At 33.7% G+C, this 25,979-nt stretch overlaps 1 protein-coding gene across 3 annotated transcripts; it reads right to left on the bottom strand.

Annotated features, from left to right (window-relative positions):
• Positions 1-7,855: 7,855 nt before the first annotated feature.
• Rbm45 (RNA binding motif protein 45) lies at positions 7,856-25,581 on the bottom strand. 3 transcript variants are annotated; one of them, XM_048808012.1, is made up of 10 exons: positions 25,147-25,579; positions 20,650-20,772; positions 18,932-19,058; positions 16,961-17,083; positions 16,026-16,205; positions 13,791-13,920; positions 13,533-13,617; positions 13,143-13,306; positions 11,111-11,311; positions 7,856-8,150 (listed from the first exon to the last, which is right to left on the bottom strand). In XM_048808012.1, the coding sequence occupies exons 1-9, from the start codon at positions 25,516-25,518 to the stop codon at positions 11,119-11,121; spliced, it is 1,497 nt and encodes a 498-aa protein (XP_048663969.1). In that variant the 5' UTR covers positions 25,519-25,579; the 3' UTR covers positions 7,856-8,150; positions 11,111-11,118. The 3 variants fall into 3 exon arrangements, 2 of the variants coding, with proteins under 2 accessions (XP_048663969.1, XP_015336578.1); XR_007349380.1 differs by lacking the exon at positions 7,856-8,150 and having other exon boundaries at positions 13,525-13,617; positions 25,147-25,581; XM_015481092.2 differs by lacking the exon at positions 7,856-8,150 and having other exon boundaries at positions 25,147-25,580.
• Between the last annotated feature and the right edge of the window lie 398 nt (positions 25,582-25,979).

Genomic DNA, 25,979 nt, shown 5'->3' with positions numbered 1-25,979 from the left:
AAGAGCTTTGGCAAACTGCTCTTTTCTCATATTGCAGAATTATTTGTTCAACAAGCATCATGCTGATTTAGCTTTACTCATTAAAAAACAAAAACTATATATAAATATATATGAAATATAAGAAATACATAAAGCATAAAGAGTATAGCTTAAAAAATTACCAAGCCATCACTATCCTAGACTAGACAAGACTACAAGCACATTAAAGCATTACCCTTTGTAACCTTTCCCCATTTCATTCTGCCCAATGGTAGTGTTTTGCTTGTTTCTGAACACCATAGTAGGAATCATACACACATATTCTTTTGTTGGCTAGTTTCTTTTGCTCATTATTTGTGAGATTCATTCATACTGTTACATGTAGCAAAAATTAGCTCATTTCCTTGCTATAGGGCATCCTCTTTATTGCATGTATTGTTGATGGACACAAGTTGTTTCCAATTTGAGGCCACTGTGAAAAATGCTAAAAATATTTTTATGTTTGTTGATAAATATATATGTATACATATACATCTCTGATGAATTCAAGCTTATAAGTGGAATTGCTGAGGATATATGTATATTCAACTTTAAAATATACTGTCATTTTTCAAAAGGTTAAGCCAATTATACTTTCATCAGCAATTCCTATAGCTCCACATCCTCACAAATACTTAGTACTGTCAGTATTTTTTTTTATTTTTTATTGTTGGTTGTTCAAAACATTACAAATTTCTTAATATATCATATTTCACACTTTGATTCAAGTGGGTTATGAACTCCCATTTTTACCCCATATACAGATTGCAGAATTACATCAGTTACACATCCATTGATTTACATATTGCCATACTAGTGTCTGTTGTGTTCTGCTGCCTTTCCTATCCTCTACTATCCCCCCTCCCCTCCCCTCCCCTCCCCTCTTCTCTTTTTTTTTAAAAAAAAGTTTTAAAAAAACTTTTTTAGTTGTCAATGGGCCTTTATTTTATTTATTTATTTATTATTTATATGTGGTGCTGAGGATCAAACCCAGGGCCTTAAGCATGCCAGGCAAGTACTCTACCATAACCCCAGGCCCAATACTGTCAATATTTTAATTTTTTGCTGTACATACCACTATAAAAATATCTTATTGTATTTTTAATGTGCCTTTCTTTGATGACAAAATGGATGAACATTTAATAGTTTTAAAATTTTAAATTAATATTATCAAAGTAAAATATTTTAATGCTTTTTGCCAAAAAACAAAACAAACACAAAACACTTGAAAAAAAGGAACAAATTAACTTCTAGGACTTAGGTGAAGTGCTGGTCCAAACATTTTGCCTATGTACTTATTCACTTCTTTAATGAGTCTAAATTAATCTAAAGTTCAGGGGAATGTCAAGGCGGATGATTGTTTTCAGCTCTTTTTCTGTCCACTCAGGTACTGGTATAAAATTCAGAAGGTGGTCAGAAATGTTAGATCCATTTTATTCATTCCCCAGGGAACTGTAGGAGGTCCATTAGATCTAGGATAGAAGAGGGTAAAGGGCTTCCTTGCAATAAGATCACAGTTCTTGGGACAAAGAAGATGGGAAGAACACTTTTCTCCATTGCTATATTCTAATGGACAGGAGCTGAGAAGTCTGTGTCACTTATGCTGCCCTTTTCAGAGGCGGGATCACTTATGACCTCCTTGGCTGGCTGAATGTCAGCTGTTTCTCTTGGTTAAGGAAAAAATCTCTAAGACACTGTAGCTTCAGGGTGACTTAGTTAAGAAATATAGAATGAATTATTCTGATGGAACTCTAAATACATGTCTCAAATTATTAGTACAATCCGTTCATACAAAATAATACAATATAAAGCTAAGATGTAATATATATATAGATGTCATTTTGCTTTTCAAAACAAATTGTTTAAAATCCCATTCCTTACTATTTTTTTAAATTTATTTTAATTGGTCACACCATCTTTATTTATTTATTTTTATGTGGTGCTGAGGATTGAACCCAGGGCCTCACACTTGCTAGGTGAGCGCTCTGCCGCTAAGCCACAACCCCGACCCTATTCCTTACTATTTTACTTAATAGAAATTCCTTCTAGTTTTCACGACTCTTACCTAAATTTCTTTGATTGATATGAATTGTTTTCCTATTTGATGTTTTCATTGGTAATTTTGTGGATCACTGGGCAAGGAGGGTTATAGGTGTTTGTATTTATACTGCTACTCACAGTTAATCTTATTTAGATAGGAATACAGATCCAAAAAAAATTGATGTGGATACCATATATGAAATTTGCTCATAGGAAACAGAAAGTTAATAATATTAATAAAATCTAGAAGACATGATTTCTATGTTATAAATAACTGAAAGCTATTAAGTAGAAGCTCACTATTCCAGGCACATTGCTAATTTTTCAGGATAATGTAAAGTAGATCTACTTATACTTATTCTTTTTTTTTTTTTAATGTGTGAAATAGTTCCTTTGAGTTATCATAGTAAAATAATACCAGGTTGGGTAAAAGGAAACATTTCCATAGCAAATATAGAATCCTTACTGCCTATGATTCCTAGATTTATGGTAAAAGTAGCAGGAGATGAGCACTGTTAATAATTTCTAGTGAACAAATTAAGTCATGATAGTACCTAAACCCCACTAGGAGTTTGTGACTATAAAACAAAGGTAGCTACTCTCTCTCCTAGTATTTTTTTTTCCTTTTTACATTATTGGTTCATCTTCTTATTGCCAAAGCAGGTCACCTTGCCCAGTGCTCTCAGAATCTACTACAGATTATTCCTAAAGTCAGTTTTATAAGCAACAAATTGTGATTTTCTCTACTTCCCCCAAATGCTATACTGGTACTTACTACTTAAATTACTAATGTACTAATGTGGAAGAGGAAGTAACTCCCTTGCGCCAATGAATTAATAACATAAGAATGCAAAACTGTCTCCTAGGGCCCAAAAACAACACAATAGGCATGTTTTGCTGAGAAAAAGAGGAAAATAAATTATGTATTTTTATGTATTACATCTTCCAGTGTATTAGTCATGGACTGTGAGGTGGATACCTAAAGGTGTATTAAGAATTATAATGCAAAAAAAAAAAAAAGAGAGAGAGAGAGCTCATATATAATGGTATAATTTGGCATGAACGTACTTTATATACAGTTACGAAAAAATTGTGCTGTGAATAGATGATTATGAATGAAATGCACTCCACTATTGTCATGCATGTAAGAAATAATAATAAAAAAAGAAAAAAATAACAGAGCAAGCAGCCCTTAAAACTCTGTGCTAATGAATGCTATGACCTATGTAGTATTAAAGCTGGAAAATGATATTAATGTATTACTGAGAAAATAATTTGGTTACAACAAAATTTACCCATAAATGGAAGAATGTAGATTCAAAAGAGTATCTGTGAGTAAGCACTTTTAGGTATTCTACTGTGCTCAATATTATTTTCCTATTTCTGTGGTACTTGCTTTATCAGATAGTTTCTGAGTTATGTATCTCAAATATAAATAATTTGGGCTGGGGATGTGGCTCAGTGATAGAGTGCTTGCCTAGCAATGCATGAGACACCAAGCACCACCCAAAAAAAAAAAAAAAATCAAATACAAATAATTTTCCTAAAATAGTCTTCTGATACCTTCTTTTTACCACTTCTGCATTAGTATGGCCAGATAGGATAGTTCTATGTTTGCAGGTTAGCTAGCTCACATAAACACTGACATCTACATACTGCTTTAAATTCATATATGACAATCATAGAACTCATTTTTTTCTATGATAACCACTCAAATGGATTCTCATGGCCTAGTAGATTTCTCAAAGCATAGTGGAGCTACATTTTCTGAGGACAAATACATGCAGCTCCACATATTTGCTCAATTTGAAGGCTGATCATTGTAATGAATGAACTGCAACTTCATATTTTAACTAAGTATTTCTATCTCATCACCTGGCAATACCATACCTTCAGTTCCCAAGATCCATGTGCTCTTGAGTTACTGTTTCTAGAAAAGGAAATAATGCAATCCATTTATTAGAATTCAGATAGCAAAACAGAACTCCTTATCTAAAAAGAATGACATTTATGTTTTCCCTCTTTACTAAAATCGTAAGTAAAAACAACTAATAGAAATAGTGCCTGTGTGTACCTATACCTCTTGGTAAAAAGGCTGCTTAAGCAGAATAATTAGTAGAATAGAGAGAAGGGAAACAAGGGGTTGGAGGAACAGAGGGGAAGGAGAGGTTCTAGGGACTGAATTAGAAGAAATTATATTTCATGCTTTTATAAGTATGTCAAAATGAATTATATTGCCATATATGACTAAAAAGAATAAAATATTTAAAAAATAAAATGGAGAATAATAAAGGAAGGGGATTGAGGAGGAGGTAGGAGGTAAGAGAATATAGAAGTAATGGGGAAGGATGACTACCAAATTCTCCTATGTCCATATACATTATTATACCAAAATGATTTCTGCTTTTATATATAATAGAATTTCAAAAGCTATTTAAGTATTTCATTTATTCTTGCCCTGATTTATCAGAGTAGACTTACTGAAAGTTAAAATGCACCTATATACTAATAGAATTTTTGTGTACACCAAAAAGCATTCATTTTGCAAGAGGGTTCACTTTAAGACTATAATAGTCACTTACATATAGATGCATTTCTGTACCCTCTTAATTATTCTATTTTTCAAATTTTTTTACACTGATGATAATTACACTTTATGCTCACTTAAAAAGAACATGTATTTGCTTTCACAATCTTTGGTGATAACTTATTTACATAATTCAGTTAAAAATAAATGTAAATAAAAACTTAAATTACATAAAGCAAATAATTATCATTCTTTACAAACACCAAAAAATATTTACTAACATGAAGAAACCTGCTTGTTATATTTTGTTATTTGTAAGACTATTTGGGTTTTTCAACTTCTTAATACAATTCATATTTCCTGATAATAAATTGAGGAAAATGCTTTTACTTAATCCTAAAAGATGTCTTAGGTAGAAAGACTTAGAAACAAATTTTCAGTATCTTTTTTAATAGTCCAACCACATGTAATCTCTTTAGGCCAATATAATGCAAAGTGAATGCCAATGACTACCCTATCAGGATCACTTAGGGGGCTTATTGAAAAACTGCCAAATCAGTATACCTATATTTTAAACAATCACTCAAGGAGATTCTTAGGGACACCAAATATTTTAAGAACCACTGCTTACAAATCCCATCATTTCACACCCAGTGCCTTAAATTTTAATGTTGGAATGCTGTACTTCATTGTTTTTGAATGACTATGTTTAACACCACCTAGTGGTAAAAATTCCTTATTTCTATTTTTTTAGGGGTTCATTAATACAGAGTAGGATCCCGATTAAAATACTATAGAACAAAATTCAGAGAAAGTTAAAATTTTAGAGAAATAACTTCCTTGGTATTACAATAAACTTTTTATCTACAATATGAAAACCTGTGGAATTTATAACACCAAATATTATATGTATATATATATATGTATATATATATATATACACACACACACATTATATATAATATTTGGTTATATAAATATTATATATATGTTTACATATTAACATTTTATATATATACATTATATATAATATTTGGTGTTATAAATTCCACAGGTTTTCATATTATAGATAAAAATTTATTATAATACCAAGGATGTTATATATAATATATATAATACACACACACACACATATATAACCATAAAAATGTCTTTTTGGTATTTTTAAAGGAACATATGGGACATCATACTCTAGAAGCTGAGAGTCTGACAGCTACATTTGGCACCTATAATCTACCATAAAAGACCTGACTGAACTCATGTATTTACAAGCTCTGATCAGGATTTATTTTAAATATCATTTATTATTTTAATGACATACTCATAAGAGGTTTATACCTATATTGTTATAATTTTAAAAACTTTTCAAAGAAATATGTAATAAAACTTCACTATGTGGCAGTTTTAATAACTGAGCAACTAAATATTCACATTGTTTTTATATCCAAAGTGGATCTGAGAAGTAAACATTTAGGTAAAGACATAAACACTAGATTACAAACTGCTATTAGGTTCTAGAATTTGCTTATTTTAAGAAAAACATAACATTCTGGCTTTTGAAATTGTAGGGATCGACCATAGACATACGAAAGTAGGACTAAGGCTAAATGATAGGATTAAGGTGAGTGCACACTGAGGCTATAGTAACCACTGTTCATTGGGATATGCTACCAAGAAAGAAACTAAATTGAAGGTTGAATTGAAAAAGCAAAAAAGGATTTCATAGGCAGAGGAGAATAATAAGTCTCTTTAGAATTTATATGAACAACTTAAGGAAATAAACCTCGATGAGGGACTCTACTGACATAACCATTTTTTGGGATTGTCTGCTTGACTTTAAATGCAAATAAACGAGAAACTAGATCCAAACAAAACTTGGGGAGCATAGAGGTATACAATAGCTACCATGTGAAAGACTCACCTTCTGTGTGGCCCAGTGAGAACCATAAAGACTAATCAGTGAAAATTGCAGAGAATGAGATTTATCCCAAATATAAGGATTAACCAAAGATGCAATAGACTCAGGGAAGAGGTAGGGAGCTCCCTCTCTATAATTATGTTATTTTTACAGTTTACATTAACCATCTGGACAGGAATATTTTTGAGGGAATTCATGCACTGAGTGGTGGAGCCAGATAACCTGTAAGGCAAATTTAATCCCAATCTGTGAAAACTGAACTATGTGTACAGTAAACGCGCTTGGGAAGAATAAATCTATCTGTTGGTAATGAATTCTCAACTTTCCTCACTTATGTTTTTCATTTCTAAAGAGAGCCTTGCTTTCATTTTAAAATATGCCCTCTGGCTCACAGAAAGACTCTTGGTTAAATTCTTTTTCAATTAAGTCTTGCCTGGCAAGGTAAGATAGGAAATTTTCTTATCTAAATTTACTAAAATTACTGATTCAAAAAAAGGGATTCTAATTTTTCACTGGAGAAATGTCCAAGCATAAAATACTCTTTTATGCTCACTGAATTTAATCTTTCATTATTTTTAGTTTAACTCAGAATTTAAGAGTCATAATGACGAGGCAATCAAGTAATAATTTAGCAAATGCATATCATTTTTTTAAAGGTGCTAAGTTATTGATTGAGATATATCTTTTTGATATATTATCATTTACTTCAAAGACTGATAAAACTTTGTCTTGGATTTTTAAAATATAAGCACAGTAACTTTCTAATTTTTAATCTTTAATTTCAAAATAATTATACTTTCTATCATAGGCTGTTTTGAAAACTGCTTACATGTTATATTTTTGAAGTGGTGATTATATTTCTCTATTTATAAAGGGAACAATGTCCACCCCCACCTCCTGCAGCCATGACATTAATTTAAAATATCAACAATAACTTCTAATTTTTATAGCTGTTGCTTTATAATCTTAAAAGGTTTTTATAAAAATTTCAAGTTTTAATATAATTGCAAATGTACAGTATAAAAATATTTCTAATGCTGCCTTTTTGCTCGTCCTTATAGTAAAAGTAACCAATTAATCTGCATGTGTACACTGAGGAGCAACTACATATTTTATTGACTCTAAGGTGCACCTAACTGAAAAAAGCACCTTTATTTTATGTTTCATTTATGAAAGAAAAATAAGTTAGTATTAACTGTATGCCAATTACACTATGGCACACATTTGATATCAAGATGTTTCCATCTTCAGTGTGTAAAAAAAAAATCAATGAAATAGGTTATTTCGTCAACTTCTAAACACTGTCCATTAAATTTTTTCATCCCTGTCTTTAACATAAATAAGTCATAATATAGTTAAGCAAAGAAAACTTTATTTCTGCTACACATAACAACATATTGCTCTAAGAGAACTTTATTTCTGCTACACATAACAACATATTGCTCTAAGAAACAACTACCATATTAGTTTTAGCATTAGGTATGGATTCAAAAATACATGTCAGCAATTCCTGCTTCCCAGACAAAATAATGTTGTGCAGACTATCAGGTATATGAAAAAAAAAAGCTGTCAACTGTCCACAGGGAGTGCGTCCAGTCACATTTTCAGTCAGTCAGCTGAGGATTATGTCATTATTTAGTCTTTGTTCTGTAGAAAGAACACAACACAAGTATGAAAATCATCACCTGAAAGAAAATAGCTGTTGCATATAGTATTCCTAAAATGTTAGGAACTGTTCTTTTATTTCAATATAACCAATGTTATCTGTTTGATCATAGATGCCCCCCAATAAACAAAACCAAACTTACTCAGAAGGATGATGCAAGCAGGTATTGAATTTCTAGGGGGAAAATGCTGTGAATTAATATAAAATCAGATGCTCTGAAATACTAAAATTTATGTTTCCTCAAGTAGAAGAAATATATTAAGCACATCAGACACATAAAACTCAGCTATTTTCAGTATTATATTTTTAGATGACTTTCTTCTATTTCCTAGGTGTGGTTCAATTAATTCCAGGCTTATTCCTCAAAGGAACTAACCTTCATGAACTATGTGTCTGTCCTCTTGAAATTAAAGAAATACAATATACCACCCCTTCCCCCCAGACTTCAATAGTTAAAACCTCAAAATTTGGGAAAGTCTACCATACTTATTGAGCCTTAAGATAAGATTATTCATTTTATTTAGTATTTATTTTTTATGTTGCCGGGCTGGTCTAAACTCTTTTGCTCAAGTGATCCTCCTGCTTCAGCTTCCCAGGTAGTTGAAATACAGTTGCGTCACCATGCCTAGCCAATATATTTATTTAACGCACCAAAAAAGAGGAGAATCTCATTACAGAGTCCTTCGTAAATAGAAGATAAAGAGCAAAAATGAATAAAAAGCCATGCTGCAATTGGAATACATTTAAATTATAGCTAATTTTATTCTACCAAAAAAAAAAAAAAAAAAACATTTCCAACTAATCTGACCCTACTTTATCTTTGCCTTAAAAATATATTACAGTTTAGTAAAGGAAAAAAAAACATTTATATTTTTATGACTAGCTAGGCTAAAGAATGTGCAAGTCTTTCAATGAAGAAAACTGGATGAATGTACATTGCTTTTAATGGGAAAGACATATTAGAGTTCTTAGTTTTCACAGTAGCAGACATGAGATAGACTGATACCATTAAACTTTTAGTTTTTGATCATTTAGATGCCATTATTTTGCATGAGATCATCTATCTCAAAGGTTTCTCTGAAGCCATATGTGGAAGAATTCTTTCTGTGTGTGTGTGCTGGGGACTGAATCCAGTGCATAATGCATCTGAGGCAAACACTTTACCACTGAGCTACTTCCCCAATCCTTAATTTTTTTAAACAAGGAACTTTACTCTCTCATTGTCTTTCAACAACTCTAATAACTCTTTCTAATAACTGCATCTCGGAAAGGTAAAAAGAGCTGCCTAATCATGAGAAGTATCAGAGCTGAAATTCCAACCCAGATATTCTGATTTTAATTTTAAGTCCAGTATTCTCTTTAAAATGTAAATAATCATTAGGAAAGGCTCAATCATAAGAGTAATTTCTATATTTTTCCTTGGTGGAAATTAGTGTTATAGTCCTTTTTAAGGACAAGGATTTGTTGAACAAAAGCAAGAATTGTTAATTATATTGAAATATTCACAGACAGGAATAAACACAACTTTTGCAATCTATTTTAGAGGACAGCCTGTCTGAAACAGAATTCAGTTTTTAACATTTTACTTATAAAACAGGAAAAATAGCTAATTTGTTTTCACTGGCAATTTAATATTCCTAGGGTTAAAATGCTACACTTTATGGTGTGATGAGAGTTAGTTTTGCCATCAAATATTTTAAAACATGTAAAAAGTAGAATTATTAACAATGGGCCCAGTGGGCACTTTCTATTGCCCAATGGCTTCTGTGAAGGAAGAACAAATAATCACTGGACTTGCTCTATGAGAAGAAGGTCATCAGCAATAAGCCCTGTGATGATTGTTTTGATACTTGTTAGCTCACATAATTGGTTGGAAAGAAAACCTGTAACTACAAAACAGACTCATTAGACCTGTAGTAGATTTGGGAGGCTGATGAATGTGGGAGTGAGGAAACCCAGCATCCTTTGAAACCCAGAATTCATTTACAGAATTAAAAAGCCTAACTAACATTAAAGAATGTCTCCCCAAAGCATGGAGATATAAACCGTCACAAAAGAGGAAATTGAAGTCTGATTTTTAAAACTAATAAGTAGGAAAAGCAACGCACATGGCTATGTCAGTATTTATAACAAAGAAGAATTTTTGGCAAATGGTCAGGGTTTTAAAAAAAAATACATATAAGCACACGAGAATATTTTCCAAATATGTACTTTTAATGCACAAACTCATAAATATAAATCCAGAAAACACCAATATTTAGGTTTCAAATGATACCCAAAAGGTATATTATTTGATATTGTTTTTTAGGCATTTCATTAGTAACAAATCAAAACATACTTTATAAAGACTGTTAAAAATTACCTCAATTCATAATTCAGGACACCAATTTTTCAAGTTAAAAATCTCTAGAAATATTTCAATTTTAAGCTGTATTTAAGAATACATTTTTAAAAATCCAAGTCTTGGGATATAGATATTCACAAATAAAAAAATAAATGTTTAATTTTCTCAATTCAAATCTGATTTTATTATATAGGAGAGCAAACCCATTTTTCCAGTAAACATCAAAAGTATTTTTTTATAGTTTAAATATTTTAAGTTTAAAAATGTGTTGTTAAAAAAAAAACTTGGCTTTACAAAGAGAGCTTAAGTCAGGGCTTTTAAATTATCTTCTAAATCTCTAAAAAGAAAAATCCGTAATTCAAGTACTTTTTTTTTTTTTTTTTTTTTTTTTTTAAAGAGTGAGAATTTTTTAATATTTATTTTTTAGTTTTTGGCGGACACAACATCTTTGTTTGTATGTGGTGCTGAGGATCGAACCCGGGCCGCACGCATGCCAGGCGAGCGCGCTACCGCTTGAGCCACATCCCCAGCCCAATTCAAGTACTTATATAGATTCTTCTTAATTTTAATTTTAAAATTCAGATTAGAAGTGCTTACCTCAAGAATCAGTAAGTTCTTTGCCTTTTGTTAGATTCTTCTCTTGGGGAATCCGCGAGCATAACTTTAAGTCTGACCCCATTTAGAATCTTTCCATGTAAAGTAGCAATGGCATCATTAGCGCTTATTCTATCTGCATACTTGACATAACCCACATTTTTTCCTGACACAAGGTAAACTTCAATCAGGTTACCAAAACGACTGAAACAAAGTAAAAAAACAAAAAAACAACAACTGAAACAGAAAAAGACTGCTACTCAGTTCTAAAACCTTTTTTTTTTTGCTACCAGGGATTAAACCCAGGGGCTCTTAACTACCAAGCCACATCCCCAGCTCTTTTTAAAAATTTTATTAGAGGGTCTTATTGAGTTGCTTAAGGCCTCACTAAATTGCTGAGGCTGGGTTTGAACTCACAATCCTCCTACCTCAACCTCCCCAGTCGCTGGGTTTACAGGCATGCACCATGCCTGGATGGACTCCATTCTTGACTCATTTATCACCCTTACTCTTATGTTCAACATCGAATGCATGCCAATTTCAATACTTAAATATCTCTTTACTCAGTTAATGTCTCTTCTTTTTACTTGGGTCTCTTTCCTTATTCAAATTATCCTCATCTTTTCCTTATATTACTCTAATGTCTTCTTCCTTGTTCTGTGACCTGTCCTTCTTCATTCTTCACCCTCTTTTCTGTTTCTTTCTAAAATAAAATATGATCATTTACTCCCTAAAAATCTCCTTAGTAGCTCACTCCCCACTGCTTCCAAGGTGATGACAAACTCCTTAAATAGCTTTCAACATGGTCCTTGGCCTCCTTAGCTTCATGTTCCCTTATAATCTCTTTAAGTCTGTATACTAATCACCTCCTTTCACACTCTCTTTGGCAGGAAAACTCACCCACACCCCCAGTTTCCTCCCATGGCAAATTATTTTTAACTTTCACTCCTCAGAGTTTCTAAGGTAGGTTCCCCTCCCATGGATTTCACATATTCCTTACCACAGCATCATCTCACTCACTAGATTGTAATTCCCTACTTGTCTGTTTCCTACATGACATTAGTTCTAAGGGGACAAGGACTATAATCTCTTGTCAACATAATATAGTAATATAATGTTTTCTTTACATAACTGTCTTTAGCATTTAACACAGTGACTGCCTGACACTGAGGAGTGATTCATGAAAAAACAACAAAACAAAACTAAACTAAATGAATCAATTAAACTCAGTTAAACAAAGGTCAAAATACTTGAACCACATGCCTGTTATCTTATGCAGAACTTTAACAAGCTTCCTAATGAGCCTGCCCAATTCACTAACATTCCTGTAAGGCAAACAAGAAAGTGACCCTAAAGGAAAAGCTCAAGTAGGGGATTATATTAAAAACACAAAAATAAATAAAAACCTTCCACCCTTAACACTTATTATACTTATTATTCTTTTTTTAAATTTTTTTTAGTTGTAGATGGACACAATACCTTTATTTTGTTTATTTAGTTTGTTTATGTGGAGCTGGGGATTGAACCCAGTGCCTCACACATGCTAGGCAAACACTCTACCACTGAACCACAACACAGCCCAACACTTAATATTCTTTCCTATAAGTAACTGTTTACTCAATGTGGTTATATAATTTTTAGGATCCAACTGAGCACTGACAAAACAGAAGATGCTTAGTAAACACAGTTCAGCTGAATTATAACTATGAAGGAAAATCTAGGTAAAAAGAATTTTAATGGACAAATCTACACAGATGTATCTTCTATCAGGAGACAAAAGGTTTGTCCATTCTATGCAAGCAGATTTTCAAAACAATACTACATGCTTTAAACAAAATAACAAGAAGTTCTGTGTAGAAACTTAAGATGTGTGAGTGGCATAGAAGAGAAGGAAATGGGGGATTATAAATTGAAAAACATGACTCAAATAAGAAGTTTTTAAACCCACAGAAAAAATCATCTCTTCCTAAGTAGATATTGGATAAATGAAGTTTCAAGATTGTGAGAATGCTTAAATTACTAGTTCAAATCTTACCAGAATATATCTTCTAACACGTCTAAAGGTAAAGGATGAGGATTAAACACAATAAAAAGTCTTTCTTTCACAGGAGTTTCAGGAGGAGCTTTCTTTTTGCATGATGGAAGTATAACATCTGTCTGGATTTGAGGCAACTGGGATCCAGAACTTCCTCCAAATTGCTGTTGAAGAATTAGGAACGAAACAAGAAAAAGAAAAACTGCATTTCAGGTATTTTTAGTCAAAAGATAAAAACGTGCAAATCATGGCTCTTACATGGTTTCCTACTATAGTAATGAAAAATTTCTTACATGGGTAATAAACAAAGGTAATATTTATTTAATACCCTGTAGACTGTGTTATACTCTGCTGATTATATTATAAAGGTTAAAATTCTTACCTACTTACCAGAAATTGCTGTTGACTTGGGTTATTCCACACCATTGATGCAAGCTGTGCAGCTACCATCTGTGTTGCCATTTTTCTAAGGAGACTGGAGACAATAACTGGTAATTTACAGAAAACTGGAAATATTCAGTCTCTTAACAGTAACTTGTTTTGTGTGACTTCCTCACTTGAGAGGTCAACTGCTTCCTATTTTATTCTTCAATTCATAATCATGTACACCCAGGGCTTGGCTCCAGACACTCCTGAAATGGTACTTACTCTGTTGCATTACTCCCATCGTCAATGAAGGAAACACCTATCCGGTTTCCAGGAGGGTACTGAAATCCATGTAACTTGTATTTTGCATAAATAGCTGATGCTACATTAAAATACTGAACCACTCCATGGCCTAAAGTAGAGAATATACAGAAATGGAAAAGAAAGCACATTAAGTCACTGAGGCCCATGTTACAATGTATATTGAAGGTCAAACAATATAAAACCCTGATTATCACCCAACAGAGTCAAATATATCAAAAAACAAAGTTCTGTTACATATGTGTACAACAGCCATATATTCCTATAAATTGAAGCATACATCAAATTTTGGCAAAAGTAAGAACATTATATTTTAAGAAAATGGAACATTATTAGCTTTATATTCTGTCTAATAAATTTAATTTGGGGATAATGGTTTTGCTTACAGGATATCAATGTAGCTAAAACCTTAAATTTTTATTATTTGAAATTTAAGAAAGTTCCCTGTCATACTGGATAGGAAATGCAAAGACAAGGAGTATATAAAAAGAATATATACTTGAAAGAATTTATACTTAATTTAGCTGTAGTGGCAGAGAGGAAAAAGTGGCAATGTATGAAAAACAAAAAGTAGGTACCAAAAGGGTCTCAGATCCAAAGTCATCAATTTCACATTTCTTTGAAAGATTTCAGCTAATCAAATTAAAAGGGTAATGCTGAGCAGAGGGACAATTTTATACTGGGGTCCTTAAATGGAAAGCCTAGCTGTGACATAATCAAAAGGTTTCATGATGTATTTACAATATAACCTGCTTTGGAGAAAAATAGTCATTGTTTTATGTTTCTCTTTAAAGCTAAGCATCAAATATTTGAATGAAATTAAAACACAGAAATCAAATGACCACATAAAAGTCTAACTACATGATGACATCTTTATTAATGAAAAGGTGCTTCAGTGACATGCATTTTTCAGACACAACTAACCAGAAAAATAATATAGAAGGTACAGAAGAAAATTCATTTCAACATAACAGATAAATGGTAGTGGATGTGTGGAACACACAAACATACACACACACACATACACAAGCAGAATAACATAAATATAACAATAAATGTGCCAGAAAACATGATATGTGTGCCTAGAGATCTTGGAACAAAAAATGAAAGCATATGTTTGGCTTAAGGTTGGAAATGGCCTGAAGTAGCTTCCGATGGACAGCTGTGCAAAAAGACCAGCACTGGGTAAGGCAATAGTATGTGGGGGTGTCTGTGGAAGGGTGGGAGCACTTCAGGCCCATCAGCCCATAAGCCCACACTGATTCCTCTGCTTCCCTTCAACACTCATGTAACTCTAAAAGGACTAAATCAGATAACCTATGGAACTGGAAGAGATGCCAAATATGATTTATTTATACCACTCCTTGTTTCTAATTCTTTGAAAATTAAACAAATCTTAAATTTACTGAGTGCTCATTATGTGTCAGGACTTACATTAGGTATTTTACATATTTCATTACTAATTCTGACCCAACCCTAGCATAGAAGATATTAATAATCCTATTTCATAGATGAGAAAAGGAGAGGCTCCAAAGAGGATAAACAATTCACCAAAGTCTTAAAGCTAGTGCCACTGCTGGGATTTACAGCTGGGCTTTATGGATTGCTAGACTTTTTCCATTATCCATCACAACTCCTCCCTTAACAGAAAACCTTAATAAAAATCAAAAGCTTAACAGAAAGATGGGTTGAGCTAACACTAGATAACTAATTAATTGATTAGATGCATTAACAGGTTTAAATAGTTGATATTAGAGTCTTGCTTTGTTCTGTTGAGAATTGGAAAAACTAGTGAAAGGACATGTAAGAAGCTTCAATTTGGAAAAGTTTCATTTAGGTGCATAAAGCTTAAGAAAAAGAGACTTAGGGATGAAAGAGGAGGAAACTTAGAGAGTTTTTAACTTTGCCTAGCATTAATCAAAACAGTACAAATAGGTGTCTTTGTTGTGCTATTAGAAATAGAGAATGCTGTATTTTGTGGGAATTAAAGTATTTTTTTTAACTGAATGACATTATATAAAACAGATTCCTACTAGTTTGTTTATTAAGGTATCACTGGATTTTATAGTCCAAAGTAGAGAAAAAGGAAACACAAAACTCCTGTCACACAAATAGTATCTGACATAAAAAGTGTGTTTGGGGAAATGCTATTTAAAAAAAAAAAAAGTGTATATAAGAACACAGACATTATTTTACCATAATTTGAATAAGGATCTCGTTGGACTTCACAATACTCCAATCCTGGTACTATATCAAAAATGCTGAAAAGCTGCTCTTCAGTGAAAGGAACCCTTGAAACAATTGATAGGCGTTTGGAGATAGCTTCCTGGCCTCTGTTGTCATTCTTGTCAAAACTTGAAAATTCAGGTTGTTGTTCTCCAACATTTTAAAAAGAAAAATAAATCCTTAAACTTCTATACACGTAAAATTCATGTAACATTTTTTTGTACTAGAAAATAAAAAGTCCATTGCTAAGGCAATGTGTTTTGTATTATGTTTCTGGTCACCAGCACTATCAGAAAGAACTAATGACAAGAAAACAGACAACTCTCCCCATTCCCCAATCTTCTATGCAGAAATACAATCAGAAATGTATGATCTAATTTCACAGGTATACATTTGGTATGTAAAAATTGAAAAATATGGCAAATATTTTATCTGAAGTTTTGTGGCAAATAACAACCTCAGACCTTACTTTGATCACTCATTTCCCCCTTTTATTAGTTTCTACTTTTGTCACTTTTCTCCTTTCTGTAACCCTAATTTTAAAGCAGCAGTAGTATTTAAAACAAAGTTTTAGGGCTCATTGTAAGGGGATATTGTACATATATGCTTTATACTTTTTGATCAGTTGTATAAAGGCAGGAGTTCACCTATAAAAGTGATACTGATATAGTTTAATATGCAGATAATGCATAAATAATCAGGTAAAACTATATAATTGGAAATCAATTAAGCAAAATAAGTTATTAAGGACACTGAAAGTCATGCCCAAGATTTTAGGAAAAAAACACATTTAAGATTTTTATTCTCTAGATGAGACTAGACTGCCTATAAAACCATAGTTTTTAAAAACTCAAATTACATTATATATACAACATATGCTATTGAAGTAAAGGTAGTCCACTTACCAAATGGAAACATATTTACTCTAGGTTCATGTCCCAAAGCCTCTTGCCTCATATTATTATAATAATCTTGTTCTGAGGATTCAGATGCTTTATTTTTAGGTTCAGCCAAGATTGCCCTAAAACCTGAAAAAGAGAACCATTAATTTCAAATTGAAGAACAAATTTAACATATGGCAAATATACTTGGTTGATAGTGCCTGATAGCTTTATAAAAATAATCGTACAAAGCAAAATGGTCCATCAGACCCATTTCTTTGTTTTCTAGAATATGGCAAACAATAAAGAGGATCAGCAAGAACCCCAAATTATGGATCAATGTAGACATAAAAGTTCAGCAATTCTACTGGACTGTACCTCTGTGGCAGAGCACTTGCCTAGCATGTGTGAAGTATTAGGTTAGATCCCTAACACCACATAAAAATAAACAAATAAAATAAAGGAAGGCTGTCTATCTACAATTGCCAAAAAAAAAAAAAAGATGAGCAATTCTAGGCTGTTCCTTCCAATCGTCCCTACTACAGATGACTTCATTGTTTATTTGCCCAGTATTTTCCATATCAAAATTCTATTGATTTCAAACAGAATAAAACCAACCAGTTTGAAATCTTTTTCTGAAAATCTATCCTTAATACTGTGGTTAGGTTAATTGTTCTAAAGGATTTATTATTTTTGAACAATTTACAAGAGCATCCTTACATAGACTAAGCTTGATGTCTTCAAAACCTCCATATATGGTTCCAATGTATTTAGTTAAATTTGCTGCCTACTTTCTCAGCAGGAATATTGTACTTTATAGACAGCTGCCTTCAAAACATGAAGCACAAGACGTATTTATTCGTGGCTCTATGCCTTTGCTAAAACTTTCACGTTCTCTCCTGCTTGCTCTATACCAGATGCAAATCTGTCTCCTCTGGATGTGTTCCCAGGCTCATTCAGTGCACCTGTTGTTCACTACTGACAGAACTATGCCACACAGTTGTGAACATTTTTTTTTTTTCAATTGGCAAATTCTTACTGAGTCTACTATAAATGGCAGTTACTTTTGTAGAAATCTCAGTAAGTCTTTAAGAGCCTATTACTACACTAGTTATTAGATGATGGAAAGACATACTGCTTGCTCTCAAAGAGCCTTTTAAAAATTCTTCTATTATTTTTTGTTTTTTGCCTAGGTCTTATTTTTAGGTCTTTGCAACCCACTATAGATATAAAATCCTGAATGCTGGAAGTTCCAAACATTTCATTTATATTCCTCTACTTAGCATACTGGTAAGTATACCATAGGTACTCAATTAAGGCTGACTGAATGAGAAATTCAGAAGGATCTAAGGAGAAAATTTGGCTGTGAACCTTAGGATTATCTAAGAATTCTACTGATTAACAATAATTCTTTCCCACATGTATACATTTTCATAATAGCATAAAACCCAGTAATTTATTCTTCTTTAGAAAAGTAAATATGATTAACAGTATGATGACACAAGATATACTTCTTGGTTCCTTTAAGGTTCTTATTCTTTATTATGTATACTAGTAATAGGATAAGATCCAATCACTGCTTAAATTTATCTCATCTATGGTTAATTACTTATGTTAGTAAACCTTATGAATCCTATCCTTAACTTACAAGTTTATTAGTATATTTAATTCTATTTAGGGTTTAGGTCAAATATGAACAAGCATAAAGAATAAGTATTTAAAAAAAACTGAAAGGGCAAATCAATTTCTTAATACTTCAAATTCTAAAATACTTTTAAAAAGTCAAAAACAGTTGCACTTGCTATCTTAGTAATGTAGTCGCTCTTATTTCTCTTCAGACAGTGCTTCAATGAATATTGCCTAATCACAGTCCTAAAACATCCACTGCTAAGATTAAATTGGCAGGTATTCACAAAACCAGCATTAGATTCAGTTGTTTAGAATAACAGAGTTTTCAAAAAAGTCTTTAACAATGTTTAAAAACTGCATTCTTACTTCGATCACAGTTTTCTATTGCTTGGGCAGCTTGTGATGGTTTTAAATATCGTACGTAGCCCAAACCTTTACTTTCTCCAGTGACTTTATTCTTAATAATGCTGCAATACTCAATATCTCCATATACCTGTAAAAGTTAAAAGAAATGATCTTAGGGGACTCAAAATTAATAACTGAACAGAGCTTTTCAGAATTAACTTAAATTTAAATTTACTTGTGCTATTTCAAGATATATAGATATTTTAAACTGCTTATTTCATAGACAAGCAAGCAGAATCCAATAATTTGCCTAGGCTACACAGGAAACAAACAACAGAAAGAAAGAATTTATACATGGTCCAGATGGCTCCAAAGTTTTGCTCAGTAGTGGTTAAGGGCAGGGGTTCTGGAACTGGGCTTTCTAGAGTCAAATTCTGATTCAGCCACTTATTAATTAGGCAATTATGTATCTTCTCTGTGCCTGTCTATCTGTTAAATGGAACTAAAAGCAGTACCTGTCTCACTTGGTTGTTTTAAAGGTTAAATGAACTAATCTATGTTAAGTGCTTATGTAAAACCTGGGACATACTCAACACTCAATAAACATTAACTATAATATACTGTCTTCTAAGAGAAGCATAAGTAATAGTGTATTCTTTTGGAGAACAGCTCAAAATATATCTCTAAAACACATTAGTTCACTCAGAATATTAACATCCTATGTGAGAAATATGCAGCATTATTTATTTTTAATGTTGGAAGAAACCCAGGGTATAAATTCTTGGTCTTTAGTATTTATGTTACAAAATTCTATGTAAACAATTAGCAAGCAACTTAATTACTATATATTTAGGTTAAAATATCTTATTTGTTCACTAAGAAAAGAAGTTATAAATTTATAAAATAAAAAACTTCCTTACTACTGAAGGAAATATGGAATATATTCTTTTGGTATTTGTTGTTTCTGAAGTATTTTATTCAACTCTTAATTGGGGTAGGACAGACTACTAGTTTGAAAATTACCTTTTAGTGCTTGTTTCTTTTCTTTTGCTATTGCCCACCCTATTCACAGTATTGGGAGGATAAGTAGAAAAGTAAAAAATTACAACTCAAAACAACTTAAACACCATTTTTTAAAAACTTTCTGTGAAAGTTTACCACTGCATATAAAAGTCAATGGCTAAAAAGACTTAAAATTATCTTCAAATTCCATTTATTATGACCTATAGTTCAGAGCTGTAGTTTTTCCTTAAATATAACTCCTTTGTAGGCCCAATTTTACAATTAAAGCTCTTCAAAGTATAAGCTTTTCTGTGAATGAGTAAAATGTCAATATGCCTTAGGTCCATAAAAAATATTAGATAATGCTGTTCACACACTTAGGGCTGCCTGACTCACCTCTTCATAAGACGCAATAGAAGTAGTGATAAGAGAATGTTTTGAAATTTTAAAGGCCAAGAACAGGCTCTGGATACAGAGTAGGTTTAAATCTTGGCTTTGGTACCTACTACTTGTGTTACCATACTTAAAACTCTCTGAGCTTTATCCTTCATTTTTCTGAGTCTGTATTTTCATGATAAATGTCTGGGGAGGACAGAACCCCCACTACTATTATCTTCTTTTTAGCAACTGTACAACCATTAAGGATTAATATTTTAGTTGTTACATATATTTTGTTTTCTTTTTAGTATTAATATTTTAGTTGTTACATATACTAGCTGATTAGAAAAAACAAGTACCTTAAATTTGTCCCGTAGATCTTCTTCTGTATAGGACTTTGGTATCATAACAAAGATTCTTGTAAGTTCTTCATCTTCGACATCTCGGTGACTTCCAGATGATCTGGACTGAGCAATGAAAACCTAAGAAACATAACAAAACCCCAAAAATAAAGTCAAAACTTTTTTCTGTTCCTTAAATAGATTTACTTTATGATTAATTGCCCATTAGGTTAAAAAGCAATTTGATGGAGTCTTTTTTCTAAGATCTTTATTGCAATGACTTTTTGTATAATATCAATCTCTGCAATGTTTTTTCAAATGCATTTTTCATTTTGTATTTTTGATTAGCAAGTCACTGTACTTAAAAAGAATGTATACTTGGCAGTTGTTTGACAGTGTTCCATAAATGTCCATTATATACTTAAGATATTATATACTTTGTCTACTTGTTCAATTAGATAATAAGAATATAAATATCTGATTATGAATTATCCATTAATTCTGTCAATACTTCATGTATTTTTAAGATTATTGGCTGAATAAACAAATGGGTTTTCTATATATTTTTTGACTGATACTTTCATTCTTATGAAATTATGCGATGTCTGTTAATATGATATGAACTGAAGTCTGTTTTGTCTGATACTACACCAGCTTTCCCCCAACCCCTCAGCATGACTCTGATAAACAGCACTTAGTTGGTTTTTCTTAAATCTTATAATCTCTTCCCTTTAATTGGAGTATTTAGTCATTTACATTTAATGTAACTACTGATACAGTTGGGTTTGAGTCTAGATTGTCATATTTTGTTTTCTTTCTTAGTATTAATATTTTAGAAAAAGTAGCATAACCGTGTTCTGAGTCATCTCAGTGATTATTCAAATGATCTCCTGTGTGAGTAGGGAAATGCACAGGAGGCTCAATACTGGCAATTCTGTTTATTGAAATATTTTTTTATGACATAAGAGTACTCTGAATTTGCTTTGTAGTATTGATTTCTAAATCTATTTTGTTTTTATACTAATCTAAAGCAATGCTAAAAATCTGTGACTAAGAGTTGGGGTTATAGCTCAGTGGTAGAGTGCTTGTCTGGCACATGTGAGGTACTGGGTTCAATCTTCAGCACATAAAAATAAATAAAGGTACTGTGTCCATCTACAACTAAAAATATTTTAAAAAATCTGTGACTAAGATCATGGATATGTTTATATAATTATAAACATAATAAGTTTAATGGCTAGTTTTTAAAATAACTTGAAGAAATGTAATGTAATTAATTAAATCACTACACATACAAGAACCCTTGAGGTTTTGTTTGTGTTTCCTTTAAAGTGTCAGTATATCATTCAAGTATGAGAAAACCAGGACTATGAAATTCCAGAGTAGGAGAAAGGAACCCAAAGGACACTCAATTTAAAAAGCCATGGGATTTTATAAATGTTGAAAAAAAAGTGACATCAGAGCCATGGGGAAAGCAGGCCATTATTTTTGCTCAAAAGACAGCCTGACATAGAGGTGTGGGATTCTGCTTATGAGACAGGGCTGGAGACAACTCTAAATGAAGTACACGTCCTGTTATTTCTTCAGTAATTTACACTACATGGCTCCGTGTGGTAGAACATGCCTATAATCTCAGCAACTCAAGAGGCAGCAGTTGGAAGATCCCAACTTTGAGGCTAGCCTCAGCAACTTCAGAAGCCCTCAGCAGCTTAGGGAGATCCAATCTGAAAATTAAAAAAATAAAAGGACTGGGGATGTAGCTCAGTAGTAAAGTACCCCTGGGTTCAAATCCCAGTACTCTCCCCCAAATCTACACAATATGTGAAGCACTGTTTGAGGCATTAGTAATAAGAGTAATGAGTAACACAGAAATGGTTAACTAGAAACCTAGCTTAGTGGATGCCCCAGTAATAAATGATCAGTAGGAAAATACAAAAAGGGAAGTTCTAAGAATATGCAAAGACACTAGAGGAAATAAAGGGGACTCAGGTAAAATGAGATTAGATATTCTATCAGATGCACACTTCTAAACTTTTGAGGATTGAAGTATTTGAAATTGCCAATAAAGGATGTAGAGCACTTGAACACTAATGGAAGATTTCTCCATACATATTTTTATTTTCATACACTATGAAGACATAGATTCTAGATGGGGTATTCTTGCAAAGCTAGAACCAAGATTCTTCTATTTTCTAGGTTTACTTTTTTCCTCCAGGTAATCCATCCCATAGCTGGTCACAGACTACTTTTTACTTGGACAATCTTTTGACTGGAGGCCTGGTGCTATAATATTTTTGTCTTGGAGATCCTTTGGAATTTTGCAAAAACAAAGTACATGTGAAAAAACAGAAGCTAAATTAATTTAACTGGAAATACTGAAAAAAAGAAAGAAAAAAAGAAAACCAGATGTGCTCCAGTGGCAGACAACCTGAGCTGTAGCTGCTGAAGAATGAGCCTTAATTGTCTGGCTAGGTACAACAGTGATACAATCTTCTGGCTGAAACTGAGTGGACAAAAATGTGAAAAACAGAATTGTAAACTTTAATTCTCTTTGGGAACAAGCACTTTAACTTCTCTATGGCTGAGGGAGGCTGTGTTTCTGTGTCGAGACTTAAATTTCCTGTGTAGGAATTTATTGAAGGAAGGCAGTTTCAAACTTGGGTCTCTTTTTGAGTTGCCTGCATGGGCTGAGATCATGTTATATTCCAAATTATAAAACCCATTACATTAAGGTCATAAATACAAAGAGATGAAAATTATCAATCTATTTCAGGTATCAGTAAATTGTAGCTCCTTGTTTTTGGTATAATTCATGATATAAGAATTTTCTTGTTTTTAAAGGGCTATTGAAAAAAAGAAAGATGTGACAGAGACTGTATGTGGCCTAAAAAGTGGGAATTATTTACTATGTGGCCCTTTACAGAGGTTTGCCAACTCCTGAACTAGTGTATGCTATCGGTCTACAATTAATTTCAGGAGGTGATTATGATTTATCTTTTTCCTTTTAGTTCTGTCAATAATGCTTCATGTATTTTGAAGCTCTATACTGACATGAACACACTAGATTGTCATGTATTTTTGTTAGTGTCTACTGTGTTACTGGTATATTCCCAGGCTCTTTCTCTTTTGTGTATGGAGGAGGTACAGGCAGGACCTCCAGAGACTATAATATCTGAGTTATTAATTTAGAATTCCATATTAATATTCTTCTCAATTTTCTGTAAATTAAAAAAAAAACAGAAAATAAAGAAAGAGGAAAAAAAAGAAAATTGAGAGGAAAGAAAAAAACTTGTGGAAAATTCCAATAGAATTGCATATACAGCAACTACCTCTAGAAGACAAGTGAAGAGTACAATTTAAACGTCTGTTAGATTCTCAGGACTGAGTCCTGATTTGAAGTCACAGTAAGTAAGGAGTGACATCTTGGCTACTATTGATCAATAAACATATATGGAGGGTTTCCCTTCTGCCAGGAATTGTGCTAAAAGGATAAATTAAGTCAAATAACCCTGAAAATGACCCTTTCTTCTATGGGCCCTTAATTTTACAGATGACTAAGTATAGAAATAGAATATAAATACTTCAAGAATGAACTGAGTATACAAAGAATGAACTAAGAACATACAAATAAACATGTTAAAATAATACAAAAGCCACACTACCATCACAATGATTTGGCTCCTCTTAAGGGAGTTTACTTTGTTCTCTCTCTTTTTAAAAAATATTTTGTTTTAGTTGTAGTTGGACATAATGCCTTTATTTTATTTTTATGTGATGCTCAGGATCGAACCCAGGACCCGGCATGTGCTAGGCTGCTAGGTGAAAGCTCTAGCGCTGAGTCACAACCCCAGCCCCTACTTTTCAAAGAAAACTGCCATTTAATAGGATCAACAGTCAAATGTTCGGCATTAATATCTTCACAAATAGGGCTTATCTAAAATAATTTCAAAACTCACAGAAGCGTAAAGAATATGTAATAGGGGTCATTTAATCACCTGCACTTAGTATTACATACACGAATACTTTTGTTTGGTATTGGGGAAAAGATCCAAACCCAGAGGGCCACAATTTCACCTATGTACTTGGCGCAAGTTTCCTATTTACCTGAGGAAAAGCAGAGCTACACATAGTAAACCGAAATGTTTGAGAGAGGAGGGTCAGAAAACACCAAAAGGTAAGCCAGGGGTGGGTGGGGATGATAATAGAGGGGCAGTGGCCACCTGGGAGAGGTGGAAACACAGCTCCTGCCCCTCTAGTGCCCAAGGCTGTCCCGCCCACTCGCAAGGGAGAAAGAAGTTCTCTCCGCAAGCGCCCCTCTGCGCTCCTGGGCGCACCCTCAGGGGCGGGGACCCTCTCAAAGCCACTCCCAACCACCCCCGCGCATGCCAGGTGCTGCCTGGTCAGCTCCGGGGAGTGGATGTCCACCCTTCCCCCGTCCTGGCACAACACCAAGGCCCGTCCTAGCCCCACGTCCTAGCCCCGACCCCGCGGGCACCCGGACCCGGGCACCCGCACCTTGATGGGCTTGATGTCGTTGGGGCCAAGGCACTGTCCGTGCATCTCTTCCATAGCCCTGCAGGCCTGCGAGCTGCGGGCGAACTTGACGAAGGCAATGCCCTTGGACTCCTTAGTGTGCTTGTCCCTCACCACCCAGATGTCCTGGATCTCGCCGAAAGGCGAGAAGCGCTCCCTCAGCACAGACTCGGGCGTGTACTTGCTGATCACCAGAAAGATGCGGCTATTGGGCGGTTCGTCCAGGCTGTCCACTCCCGGGCGGAAGCCTCCGCCGCTCGCAGAGCTGCCAGCTTCGTCCATGATGCCCCACCTCCGCGCGGGAGCCAGGCCCGCGTCCCTGTCAGTCCTATCTTTTTCTGCCGCGTCCGACATGGCCGCTGTAGCGCACCCAGTTCTAGCGGGTCCGCCGCTGGGCTTCCGGAAGACGGAGGACTCTAGCGTCAGGAGCTGTCCCGCCGCAGAGGGTGCTGGCTTCCGGGGACAGCTTGCAGCGCCCCCTGGCGCCGCGGGGGTCCCTCACCAAGTCCAGTCCTCCAATCCCGCTAAACCCAGGTCCAAACATTAGTTTGTGTAGTCCTTAGTTCCCTACAGCCAGAATAGTCTTGCCTGGTGCAGGGACTTTGCCAGCTCTTGCTTTACCCTACCCAAGAACCCAAGGATTCTTGGTTGTCATTGTTAAAGAAAAAATTATTCATGACATTTCTTAAAGATGGCTGACTTTATTCAAGGGGGACATCTGGTGATAGGTATAGGGACCTGTAATGGGGTCTTAGAGCCATGGTAGGGGGACATGAGTCGGGGGAGATATTGGTTTCAATTCTGACTTTAATAAG

Source organism: Marmota marmota, unplaced genomic scaffold (assembly GCF_001458135.2).
Source record: "Marmota marmota marmota unplaced genomic scaffold, marMar, whole genome shotgun sequence".
NCBI classification, from domain to species: Eukaryota; Metazoa; Chordata; class Mammalia; order Rodentia; family Sciuridae; genus Marmota; species Marmota marmota.
This window is presented reverse-complemented; position numbering and strand designations above follow the sequence as displayed.